Source organism: Austrofundulus limnaeus, unplaced genomic scaffold (genome assembly GCF_001266775.1).
Source record: "Austrofundulus limnaeus strain Quisiro unplaced genomic scaffold, Austrofundulus_limnaeus-1.0 Scaffold300, whole genome shotgun sequence".
Taxonomy (NCBI): Eukaryota; Metazoa; Chordata; class Actinopteri; order Cyprinodontiformes; family Rivulidae; genus Austrofundulus; species Austrofundulus limnaeus.
The window spans coordinates 253,738-266,444 of record NW_013952702.1 but is presented as its reverse complement, the minus strand read 5'-3'; the positions used below and the strand labels follow the sequence as shown (position 1 = coordinate 266,444).

Here is a 12,707-nt window from a genome sequence, read left to right as displayed (position 1 = left end):
TGTTGATAGTGTTTAATAGAAAATAGTGTCACTAGCGCCCCCTTCATTTCCGGAATGCAATAGTCCCATTTCCATATAAGGTATGGGACCGACGGAAAGGTCTGTCACCGCCCCGAGCTGCATGCTGCAGCGAAGTGTACTTGAAAGCAGCGCTCTCCAACCGAATTTAAACACACGAAGAAGAAGAACCGGAAGCTGAATAAAGCGACTAGCTTGACTCCATTTTCTAGCTAGCGTTGAGGGGTTGTTTGTTTACGTTTTCCCCTTTACGAACAAATTTATTTATTTTTGTTTCTTGTTATTCTTAAAAGACAAATTATTTGTCAAGATGGGAGGCGGAGATCTGGTGAGTTCGCTTTAAAGTCCTTCGAGAAAAGCTGTTCGTATACCGGAGGTCGAAGCTAAAGCTAAACTCTATTAGGATTGTGTTACATTTAACATTTTTTTATTTCACTAGTGATCTTCATAGATTAAACAGTGTAGATGAGTAATTAGAACTTGTTATGCTTAATATTTCCATTCGGCTACATTAAATTTCACTTTGTTATTTTTAAAAAATATTTTAATCGTATTAAATGTTAGAATATAGCATTTTAGCATCTAACTTCCTAATTTTATAGCAGCAGTTAGGCTATATAAATATTTACTTTAATTTTCAGAATAAAACTGTAGAAATATGATCGGATGAGGATGATGATAAAGTTGTTATTAGACTTGTTAATTTGTTTCATTGTTTCTACAGGTGAAACAGCAGCTAATGTTTTACTTTTTCTGCTTCCAGAACTTAAAAAAGAGCTGGCACCCCCAGACTATGAAAAACATCGAGCGAGTCTGGAAAGCTGAGCAGAAACATGAAGCTGAACGTAAGAAGATCGAGGAGCTCCAGAAGGAGCTGAAAAACGAACGAGCTCGAGAAGAAATGACCAGATACGCAGAGGAAACTGGTGCCATCAAGTCAGTTAGCCCAAACATTTTCAGGAAGGCTGTTCTGTAGGTTTTAACGAAACWACTTGAGCTGAGCTGTTTGTGTTTGCTCACAGGAAGAGAGATGACCGCCTGGACTGGATGTACCAGGGTCCCGCTGGTCAGGTGTCCAGAGACGAGTATCTGCTGGGGCGCCCCATCGACAAGCAGATCACAGATCAGTACGAGGAGCCGGAGAGCGGTCCATCAGCCGAGACGGGCCTCCTGCCTGGCTCCATTTTCAACCCCGTCACCCCTGCTTCAGGCCTGGATCTGGCTGCTAAGATCAGGGAGGACCCTTTGTTCCAGATCCGGTTGGTTGGCACACTTTGTCCTAAAACGTTTGGGAATAAAAGCACATTTACTTATAACTTCACGTTTTTTGTCCTGAAGGAAACGTGAGGAAGAAAAAAAGAGAGAGTTTCTAACTAATCCAGTAAAGATGAAGAAAATTAAGGAAATGGTACCAATCTTTTCATTTTGCTTTCTCTATGCTGAAAATGTAGTTAAAATTGGRTTATTACTAATAGATTTTTTAATTTGCCCAACAGCTGCAACAGAATCTTGAAAAGAAAGACAAGAAAAAGAAGAGGAAGAAGGAAAGAAAGGAGAAGAAAGAGGGCAAGGAAAGGAGAAGGGAAACGAAGCACAGGAGGAGGAGTTTAAGCTCAGACGATGAGGAGGACAAACGCAGGTTGGGATGAGTTTAAAGCCACTCTGTTTTTATTTTTTACTGAGAATATTTAATTAAATCGTCTGTTTTCAGGTGGAACTCAAGAGATGAATCTACAGACGTTAAATCTTCACATCATGTTCCAGGATACGGCCTCCAGGTCAGAGAACAGCTTTGTTTCTTATAGTTTTCAGAATATTTCAGGGTATCTGATGCTTTGATGTAAGACTTTTAATGTTTATATAAAAATCATTTTGTACCAGGGTTTTTATTTACTGAATCTAAAAAGGTAAATCGTGATCCCGCAGCTTCCTGGAGGCCGACATCATCAGGACTCGGCTACGTCGAGTCGCTCTGGGCGCAGAGAGAGGAGCCGGTCGCGCTCTCCTCACCCGAACCACAAGGACAACCGACACTCCTCCTCATCCTCACACAGAGCCGAGAGGAAGGTGGAGCCCAGAGCGCCAAGCCCGCAGCGTTACCAGCGTCAGAGGAACCACGTGTCAAAGTAAGAGCTCGTACACGTGAGGTGAGGTCGTGCTGTCATATCTGTCGACACAGCAAGTTGTTTACGTTCCTGTTCTGTCGTCTGCAGGAAGCTTTCTGCCGAGGAGCTGGAGAGGAAGAGGCGTGAGATGATGAGCCAGGCCAAGCAGAGGGAGGAGGACCGGGAGAACAACGTGAAGCGGTACAAGAGGCAGGACGAGCAGGAGAAGCAGCGAGAACAAAACGTCAAACAGGAGCGACACGCCGGATTCATCCACGACATGAAGCTGGAGAGCGCTGCCAGCTCCTCTTTAGAGGACCGAGTGAAGAGAAACATTCACTCCATCCAGAGAACGCCGGCCTCCCTCGACAACTTCATGAAGAGGAATTAGTTTCTGTTTTCAAACAAACAAATCATCTGGCTTTTATTTTGAAAACATGAGCAGTTTGTTCCCATCTCGGTGAAAAGCATCAATTTGTTGTTTTTTTGTACAGTTTGACATTTTAGATTTTCAAACRATTGTTTTTTGAATATATGGTTGTTATTTTGTGTAAAGAGGTAAATACTGTAAAATAAAAAAAATATTGATTTAAAAAAATTATTTCTTTATTTTATGTTTAAACTGTTGATGCTCTGATGGTCAAATTTTAATAATTCATGTTTTTAAATGTTCTGTTCATTATAAAAACTAATACAGAAGGATAAAATGATTATCCTGCAGAGATGATTTAAACATTGCATGACTTTTTAAAAAAGAGATTTTAATACTTTAAATTATCTCAGATTACACAAAACCAGAAAGGCTGGAAAAAATAAAACCAGCATCTAACAGAGAAAAACTGGGTTTATTTAAAGGAACAATTACCACATGAGTGACTCAATACATCAGTGTCTAAAATAAATTTAAATTATATTGCATCTTCTTTATCAATTACACATTTAAATGAAATTTTTTTAGGGGTTAAAAAACTTCAGCTAGAGGCAGAGAAAATGTTCTGAAAGAAACAGTTTCATTTCAACACACSGCAACCAAACTATGCCGGCAGCATCAGCCAATCACAGGCGGACTAACTTGACCTCAGCCAATCATATTGACCCAACGTCCTGACGTAAGAAAGTTTGCTTGTGTGATCTTTGTGTTTCTAAATCGTGTAGTCACTGTGAGAAGCTAACAGCTAATCATAAACAAAGAAGGAGTTTATATTTTAAAGCTAGGGATAGGTTTACCACCACATCTTCAAAATGGTAAGAAATTAAATGATAACAAATATATGAAGTGATTTTTAAAAGTATGTCAATTTAATTATTGACTAAGCTAGCGTTAGCATACATGCTAAGTCTGCTAACGTTCACGTCAGAAATTAATATCTCGAAACCCATAATTACTATTTAATTGTTTAATGCTCACTGTCATGCTTTATAATGTTTAAGGTTTATTAAATATTTTCTGATAACAGGTGGACGTTATTAGTCAGTAAAACGATTTAGATGCTAAATTAAAAACTTGCTAATTTCCTGGATTTAATTAAGACAATTGCTTTAAACACAACTTTCCTTAATGATCTAACTTTATTTATCAGATATTAAATGTTCTACATTAAATTTGTTTGATGTGTAAATTAAAATCGGTGCTTTTGTTAAATAAACCAGCTGAATGTTTGACAAAATGTATAAAAATGTTAGTATTTCAGTATTTCTTTAGCAGAAAACAGATCAGTGAACACTAATTCAGCCCTTTTAAAAATGTTAAAAATAATGTTTTAAAGCAAATCTTTTCAACAAAACGAATTAGCAGCTGAAGTTTAAGAAAGTTAGTCTGCTTTGAGACAATTTAAAGAAAAGTGATGACTTCATTTTTCCTGTCATGAGTTGATTCAATCTTTTGATTTGTTCACTCAGATATTTGATGTTTTTGCACTTTCCAGTCTATTATGTCGTATAACGGCGGTGCCGTCATGGCCATGCGGGGGAAGAACTGCGTGGCGATCGCTGCAGACCGGAGGTTCGGCATTCAGGCCCAGATGGTCACCACAGACTTCCAGAAGATCTTCCCCATGGGAGACAGGCTGTTCATCGGGCTGGCTGGGCTGGCTACTGATGTCCAGACAGTGTGAGTGTTYGACTTGTTCAGACTAACTGCGGGSAGAAGATCGAGCTCATTGGTTTGTGTTTCTGTTCAGATCCCAGAGGCTTAAATTCAGACTGAACCTGTACGAGCTGAAGGAGGGGCGTCAGATCAAACCCAAAACCTTCATGAGCATGGTGTCCAACCTGCTGTACGAGAGGAGGTGAGTTTCAGAGGGGCCTTAAAGACCTCTGACCCTTCATAATCCAAGAAACAACTGACCACGTCAAGCACTGACCAGTTTTCAGAAATAGAGCGAGCGTCGAGGGACTAAACAACAAAGTGCAACACATTAAATATGTGACAGCCTCCCTCGTAATGACTTAGAAAAATGATTAATTGACTCTTTTTTTTAAAACCAAATCCAAGAACTTGGCTGGAGCTGATCAGAGGAGGGACAGCAGGTATGTTAGTTTTGGACATGGATGCAGTCAGAGAGGACAGAGGGAGACGGAGGAGGGCGACTCTCTGAAGAGGGAACAGCTGAAAGAAGAAGTGCCTGATGCTTCACAAATCATGAGTTTAATCAACTCAAAGAAGGATAAATGAAACACAACGTGGTTTTGTTTCCTCAGGTTCGGGCCGTACTACATYGAGCCGGTGATCGCAGGACTGGACCCGAAAACCTTGGAGCCGTTCATCTGCTCCCTGGACCTGATCGGCTGCCCGATGGTGACGGAGGACTTCGTCGTGAGCGGGACCTGTTCGGAGCAGATGTATGGCATGTGCGAGTCTCTGTGGGAGCCCGACATGGTGCGTCTTCACGTCACAAACACCTAACTGAAAACACTCTGACTGCAAATTAACTCGAGAGTCCTTGTTGGTCCTGCAGGAACCAGAGGACCTGTTTGAGACCATCTCACAGGCCATGCTGAACGCCGTGGACCGGGACGCCGTCTCCGGTATGGGCGTGGTCGTTCACGTGATGTAAGTAAAACAACGTAAACAACCTGCTCATACTTTAAACAGATTACTGAGGTGATTAGAGGCATTTTTCTGTCTGTGTTAAAGTGGTTTAAAAGGATTTTTTATTTCTTCCATCAGTGAGAAAGACAAGATCACCACACGGACCCTGAAGGCCCGAATGGACTAAAGCTTGGCCCATTAGAGATGTTTTGTATAAAAATAAATACGATTCCTGTTGCTGTTTGTTTTCTTACTGTTCAACAAAGAAAAATAAGTTCAAACCAGAAACACGTCTCAGTTTGATTTCAAATCTGAGCTCATTAAAGGGATCCATGATTAGTTGTAACATTAGACTTTATATGATAAACATTTATTTTAACTGTAAAATAAAAACTGTAAAAATACTGTAGACTGTTCAGTTTTTATCATTTTAAACTAAAAGTTTAAAAATATATTTTAATGCAGACGGGGCCATTTTATTTGCACACAAAGCATTCTGGGTAAATGATGACGTGGATAGGTCCTCGGTGCGAGGCTGCTAGCGAGCTATATCCACCCTGAAGGTTAATCTTGGACAATATCTGATGATCGACTCTTTTAAATGAAACCAGAGAGCGTTGACAGAGAGGAGAAGGTAGAAATGACTCAGCCTGGAACTGAAAATATRGATGGAGGACAACAGAGCTGCTTCATGGAAGAACAACCTCAGATTAGCCTGTTAGCTTTAGCATTAGCCCCGATGCTATCACCATATATATATATTAGCTCAGTGCTACACATTCTCCTCTCGTCACTGAGGTCCTCCATCCACATGACAGAGAGGGGAACACAAAAATGACTCAAGCTGTAACTGAAAATATGGATGGAGGACCTCAGCTTAGCTTGTTTGTAGCGCTAGTGCTGAACTAATACATATAAGGCAATATAGTGTGGGCGCTGGCGCGAAGGCTAACAGGCTAAGCTGAGGTTCTTTTGCCATCATTTACCCAGAATGCTTTGCGTGTAAATAAAATGGCTCCGTCTGTGTTAAAATATATTTTAAAAATTTTACAAAATTAAACAGTATTTTTAGTCTTTATTTTACAGTTTAAATAAATGTTTATCAAATAAAGTTTAATGTTACAACTAATCAGGGATCWCTTTAAGGGATCTGCCAGTGGAAATAGGACTGACTGGTACTGGATATTTACTGGAGCTTTGGTCAGCTTTATGTTGTTAGTACAGTGGTTCCTGACCCTGGTGTTTGAGGCCCATGGTCCTGCAGGTTTTTAGATGTTTCCCTGTTCTTCAGTTRGTCTTCAGACACCTGTTAATCTCTCCTTCATTCAGTCCAGGTGTGTCAGGACCAGGGTTTGGAAACATTGGTTTAGCAGAACCATCTCAAGCTTTTATCTAAATAAAATTTAATTAATAAAAATGTTCCTGTTCAAAATGTAATGACTGGTCGGTCATTTTACACACAGCAGTTGTTTCCAAACATAACTTTAAAATATCATTTTAAACACCTGCCAYTGAGAGAATAACCTACTGGTGTAGAAAGAGAGCTAAATAATTTAACTATGACAAACTTTTAAGCTCACCTGAGGCTGCAGGTAGGTGGAAACTGCAGCTTGAAGCCAGTTTCTTAAATGTGTCCAAAAAGTCCAGGATAGTTGAAATATCTTTAATTATCTCTTTACTTATTATTCCACTGRAGGTGCAGCTAGCTAACAGGTACCACCTGACATGTTGAGTTTAACTCYGCTTCGGGTGGGCGGAGTTTAAACAATCAATGGGTTGATCTAACAGGAAACTCCTCCTTCGTGGCTCAGCCGGATCACACACCGGTTGACTGATGAGGAGCAGACCCAGGCCCTGTGGTTTGAATGTATTCTCCTGATTTTAACTTTTTACGTTCAAATTTTACCTTCTGCTACTATTAGATTTCTTTTGCTGCTTTTAGCATCCTTTTGCTAATATTAGCTTGCCTTTAGCTACTTTTAGCATTCTTTTTTTCTACTTTACCCAGTATTGGCTTGCCTTTTGTTACTATTAGCATTTATTTAGCTACTTTTAGCTTACTCTTGCTATTATCTTTTCTTTCATTACTCTTTGCCTACATTTTTGCTATTAGCTTGTTATTTCCTACTATTTACTGTTCTTTTCCTACTTACAGCTTATCTTTTACTGTTAACTTTTTTACCGTTAGCCTACCTTGTGCCATTAGCTTTTTTTTTTGCTACTTTTACTGTACTTTTGGTTTGTTTTGTACAATTAGCATTTCTTTCATTATGTTTAATGTACATTTGCTACCTATTAGCTAGCCTTTAGCTAACATTCAGCCTTACCCCAGTTCAGCCTTTAGCTTGTGTTCTTTTAGCTTTAGCAGCTTGGTTTGATCTTTCAGCTGATTTCAGCTGAGGCTGCCTTCGGTTTATAAAAGATTCAAACAGAACTGTAATTCAGCTTCCTGTTGGATTCATTAGTTTTAATGAATCTCAAACTGAACTTTTCCTTCATTAAAGAAACTCAGAATAAAAACAAGCYGACCAGAGGAGTAAAGACAACAAAAACGAGATAAAACTCCCTTTTATTTTGCAATGAATCATTTTCAAGTAACCTTTTTTTTCCTAATGTCTGTTGGTAACAAAACAATACTGTATACAAACACAAAATTGCTACATTAATGTAAACAAGATATAAAAATGATCCTTATGGTAATAAAACAGGTATTTGCTGCAGAATTCCCCTCTGTTTTTTAAACATTAAATCTTTTTCCTCCTCAGACCCAACGTACGGTTAAAGTTAAAAATATTCAGAAAGGTTATGGCAACAGAACATTCCAACATCAAAGTTTTAACACTTTAGTGAGTCTGGTGAAGACGTCGGCCATGCATTTTGGACGTTTGCATTCAGTAACTGTTATTACATGTTAATTAACGTGTTATTCTGGGGTCTCCCAGCAGGGGGCGGGGTTAAAMGTGACGGCGGGGAGGTCGTCGTGCATTCTGGCTGTTCGGCGTCAGTTTGAAAGTAAAAGCCGAGGACACTCCGCTGACGGACCGGAAACGGCTGAAGCTGAAACTGGTTCAAGGCATTCGTGAGACAGTGTTCGTGCTGGCATGAGGACGAGGACGAGGCGGGGACAGGGGACAGAATTAAAAACAAAAATAGAACGGGGGACAGAGAGGAGGTGTTCGTGTAACAGGCTCGATGCGTCCCTCCTTCAGGGGACAAAGATGGACGCTTTTTTTTTTTTTAAAGACGGGAGACGGATGGACACAGAGGACTAAGACATTTGACAGAACTACAACCGGAGGAGACGAGCTGGACCAGAAGGTGAATCTAGGACAGGATGTTGGACATGAACTCGTAGAATCTTTTGGAGTACTGCTCCGGGTTCACTGTCGAGATCTCAGCCCCCGCCTGCAAACAAACAAACAAACAAACAAAAACTAATTTAATCAAAGCCAGAATTTAAAACTTGATCACATTTAAAATCAGAGAGGACATGTGGGGACAGAGAGGACATGTGGGGACAGAGAGGACACGCAGGGACAGGACACACGACTCAGCCCAGGGACCAGGTGTATATGCATCATTTACTGAGCGTCAGTCCACAGACCAGGACCAGGTTCAGGTTCAGACTTGGGATCAAGACACTGAAGTTTTAAGTTTTCTAAAATGCTGTAAACAAATTGTAAACTTTTGTTTAAAGTGTGTTTGTTCATCTACAAAAACAGCTGAAGTGTGTTTGTTTACTTAGAGAAACAGCTGCAGTAACTGAAAGTAGGTGAAGAACAGACATTTAAGATGGAGGTAGTGATTTGTTTTTATGTTCAGGTTTGTAAAATTTGTAGATAGAAGTAATTTGTTTACGTTGAGTGCGTACCTGCATTTTAAGAACTAATGAAAAAGGAGGAAGTCCTCCAGAGAGGGAAACAATTATCTGACGCTCATGAGCTGAGGATGATGATGATGATGATGATGGAGAAGGTGAAGCTCCCAGCTACATGGGAGGATCCTGAGGTCGAGACCAGAACCACTAAACTGGACTGGACCAGACCAGAGTCCACCAGCAGCCTCAGGGAGGGGTCTGTCTATCACCTGGTGTTTGGTGACAGCCTCAGGGAGGGCTCTGTCTATCGCCTGGTCAAAGACTGAGTCGTGTTTGGTGACAGCCTCAGGGTTCTGAGGGTTCTGTCTATCACCTGGTCAAAGACTGAGTCATGTTTGGTGACAGCCTCAGGGAGGGCTCTGTCTATCACCTGGTCAAAGACTGAGTCATGTTTGGTGACAGCCTCAGGGAGGGCTCTGTCTATGACCTGGTCAAAGACTGAGTCGTGTTTGGTGACAGCCTCAGGGAGGGCTCTGTCTATCACCTGGTCAAAGACTGAGTCGTGTTTGTTGACAGCCTCAGGGAGGGCTCTGTCTATCACCTGGTCAAAGACTGAATCATGTTTGGTACTGACCCCGTGTTTCACAGTTTTGGCAGCGTGTGCAGCTTTTTTCTTAGCATCGTAGTGCGTCAGGATGTCGATGATGGCCATGAAGTAAACCTCTTTCTTCGCAGCGCCTRGAATGAAAATAAAAATAAAGTTTTCTTTAGAGCCGAGCCGATGGAACCAGGGGTCAGATTTTGAAAATCCAAACACCGCCCACCGTCGTGGCTCTTGATTGCGTAAACGTCGACGGAGGGGTCGAACTCTCCGGGGCCGAAGAAGCCGCCGCAGTTCAGGGGGTTCCCAGGGCTGTCAGGGGGCGTGCCGAAGGAGCCCGTCAGCACTCCTCCCCCCATCCCGTCGCTCTCCAGGTCCTCCTCCTCCACGCCGCCCTCCACATCCATCTCCTCCTGCTCTGCCCGCTCCACGTCGTGGATGCCCACCAGGAGGCTGTAGTCCATGATCTTCAGGGTGGCCAGGAACTGCACCGGGTTTCAACACGAGTCAGACTGGGGTTTGGATCTGAGCTGAAACTCGTCTGGACGTTGGTCTTACCTCCACGTCCCGCTTTAGCTTCTCTAAAAAGTACTTCTTGTTGTCGTCTCCTATCTGCAGCTTGTGTCCTTCATTCAGGAAGTCGTTGTCTTTGAAAGTGGGAAGTTCTTTGGCCTGGAGGGGGAGAAGCTCAGTTTTACATCTGCTTTTAGAGCCGGATAAACATTTTAAAAACACTTCATCTTCCTCCTGGAGACAAACGTAAAATAAAACTCAGGAGCCGTGTCTGCTTTCGTCCAGCTCTAAACGGTTTAATTCAGCTGACGAGTTTATTCTGAGGTTATTTTGGTCTGTTGGCATCAGCCGAGAAAACAAACTCACCTTCTCCTTGTCGCTGGCTTCCCTGGAGACCGTAGAACCCTGAAAACACAGGAAGTAAAGTAAACCCAGCAGCMGGAGACGTGGTTTTTATAAACAAAGTGAGAGGCTTTTTTAATTACCTCCTACAGCTTTAAAGTGCCTGAGATGTCAAWTTTTTGTAATATAAACATAAATGCTTTTTTGGAAAGAGGACATCGATAAAATACTGCAAAATAAATGTCATGTCGCTGAGATGAACAGTTGAAGAGATATTTGCCTGTGAAGTAACAGGAAGTGATGTCATAGGGCAATGTCTGCATGTGAACAGAGCGTTGCTACAACAGCTAAAAACCCAGRTCTGATGTTTTACATTATTTTGAGTCTCTATCAGAGAGATGAAGAGTCAGAGTTCAAATAATATTGTTTCAATAAACAAAGAGCAGAGCTGAAGTGTGTTTGTTTAGCTACAGAAACAGCTGAAGTGTGTTTGTTTACTTATAGAAACAGCTGAAGTGTGTTTGTTTACTTAGAAAAACAGCTGAAGTGTGTTTGTTTACTTAGAGAAACAGCTGAAGTGTGTTTGTTTAGCTACAGAAACAGCTGAAGTGTGTTTGTTTAGCTACAGAAACAGTGACAATGTTAACAGAGCATTGCTACAATGGCTAACAACACAGACTAGAGTTCAAATAATATTGCTTCAGTAAACAAAAACCAGAGTTCCCTTTGATTCAAAAGAAAATATGCAGTTTTGTGATAAAACGGGTAAAATTGTGTGTAYTATACCAACTTTSTGAAATATAAAGATGTTTTCTTTGTCTTTTTGTATTTGAAGGACATGCTTGTCACCGGCACTTTAAACCCTGCAGCTAAAGGAAGGGTGGACATTAATCTGTGATCAGACCTGTTTGTTAAATGTTGTTGTTTGCTTTTTAAATGACCTTTTGATAAGTTGAGCAGAASCTCATTCATTACGACTCAAACAGGAAGTGGACTCTCGTACCTTCAGGTCGTACTTGCGGTGCACGGTGAGGCGGTGGCTGAAGACGTTCCGGGTCACCACCATGTAGGTCTCCACCCCGTCCACCGTTAGCCGGTACATGCCCAGGAACTGAGGCAGCAGCGTGTTGCCGTGACACTCCACGATAAACTGAGGAGGAGATAAAAGCTGATTCAAACTCAGCTCCACGGTTCAGTTTGATGAAACACAAGCTGTGAGTCCTGACAGTGAGGAGCTTCAGGTGCGTCTCTACCTGGTGATATTTCTTCAGGATGTTGTGCATCTCTGCGATGTCCTCGCTGGACACGGTTTTGATGACGAAGCGGTGGTCGTAGCTCGTCAGGAAGCGGTTCCCGAAGCGACCCTGGGAGTCGCTGTTGATGGGGGCGCTGCGAGTCAGGGAGTTCTGTCGGAACAAGAAAACAAAAATAAATAATTTACATGTTCAGGTGGTTTTTAAATTCAGGCTTCAGTGAAAGGTTCTRGACGTGAACCTGGTAGTCCTGGTCGTCGATGCAGAACCGCTCCCTCAGGTTCCTGAACACCATGGGACAGTACTCTTTGAACTTAAAGCGACTCGGGAGGTTTTCTCTGACGGGAAATAAATAAATAAACAAATAAACAACAGGTCCTCACAGTTTAAAAGGAACAAAAACAAAGTCTGCATGCTGGGTGTTGGATTTGTTTCTATTTGTGTCACACAGAACCAAGCAGAACAAAAGGTCCAGCTGACCTTTACAGAACACTAAACTTTGACACATTTCTCCTCTCAGCTCAACTTTGATCTTTATTTATTGATGTTTATAAAAGAGAGAAATTCAGGTTAAAGTGATCCACCTGAAAAACACCCACCAAAATAAAAGCATGATACAGCCTCAGTAATGAGGACGTTGCTCCGGTCGGTTCATTCAGACTTACTTGTTAAACAGGTGGTTGTCCACTTTTATCTTACTGTAGGCTTTAAAGTCATCTGGCATCAGCATAACTGGTACAGGCACGTTACTTAACTCGTTAACCTGGAGGAAAAACACACACAAATACACAAATTATTTCATGTTGTGTGTTTACTGACAAATAAATTTAAACTTTGAGAACACTGAGGACGACRCTCAGAGTCCAAATGTTTAAAATGATAAAAACAGAAAAAACAGTTCATGAGCTCATCCTGAGGTTTGTTCAGACGATAAGTCTGCTCATTTTATTTTTAATTTAACAGTTTATCAGAACTCAGGTGAGATGAAACATCCTGATGAAATCATGTGTTTGAAGGAGTGAGTCAG

The 12,707-nt window shown here is 41.4% G+C and overlaps 3 protein-coding genes across 3 annotated transcripts in view; 2 read left to right on the top strand and 1 right to left on the bottom strand.

The window, feature by feature from the left end:
- The first annotated feature begins 122 nt into the window (after nt 1-122).
- On the top strand, nt 123-2,721 carry cwc25 (CWC25 spliceosome associated protein homolog). The gene is made up of 8 exons (XM_014021651.1): nt 123-346; nt 782-954; nt 1,041-1,277; nt 1,357-1,426; nt 1,515-1,657; nt 1,730-1,796; nt 1,945-2,144; nt 2,232-2,721. Exons 1-8 carry the CDS (start codon nt 329-331, stop codon nt 2,512-2,514), a joined length of 1,191 nt encoding a protein of 396 aa, XP_013877105.1. The 5' UTR covers nt 123-328; the 3' UTR covers nt 2,515-2,721.
- A 539-nt stretch (nt 2,722-3,260) lies between these two features.
- psmb3 (proteasome 20S subunit beta 3) lies at nt 3,261-5,391 on the top strand. Its single transcript, XM_014021652.1, has 6 exons — nt 3,261-3,368; nt 4,049-4,233; nt 4,304-4,411; nt 4,824-5,001; nt 5,081-5,175; nt 5,293-5,391. The coding sequence occupies exons 1-6, from the start codon at nt 3,366-3,368 to the stop codon at nt 5,339-5,341; spliced, it is 618 nt and encodes a 205-aa protein (XP_013877106.1). The 5' UTR covers nt 3,261-3,365; the 3' UTR covers nt 5,342-5,391.
- A 2,300-nt stretch (nt 5,392-7,691) lies between these two features.
- LOC106526922 (phosphatidylinositol 5-phosphate 4-kinase type-2 beta) overlaps nt 7,692-12,707 on the bottom strand; it is an 11,439-nt gene continuing 6,423 nt past the window's right edge. The window contains exons 2-10 of the mRNA XM_014021650.1: nt 12,346-12,443; nt 11,922-12,018; nt 11,681-11,833; nt 11,431-11,577; nt 10,452-10,490; nt 10,131-10,244; nt 9,796-10,057; nt 9,606-9,709; nt 7,692-8,559 (exon numbers count right to left, since the gene is read on the bottom strand). Coding sequence (XP_013877104.1) covers nt 8,479-8,559; nt 9,606-9,709; nt 9,796-10,057; nt 10,131-10,244; nt 10,452-10,490; nt 11,431-11,577; nt 11,681-11,833; nt 11,922-12,018; nt 12,346-12,443 — 1,095 coding nt within the window. The 3' untranslated portion in view covers nt 7,692-8,478. The remainder of the gene's footprint in view (nt 8,560-9,605; nt 9,710-9,795; nt 10,058-10,130; nt 10,245-10,451; nt 10,491-11,430; nt 11,578-11,680; nt 11,834-11,921; nt 12,019-12,345; nt 12,444-12,707) is intronic.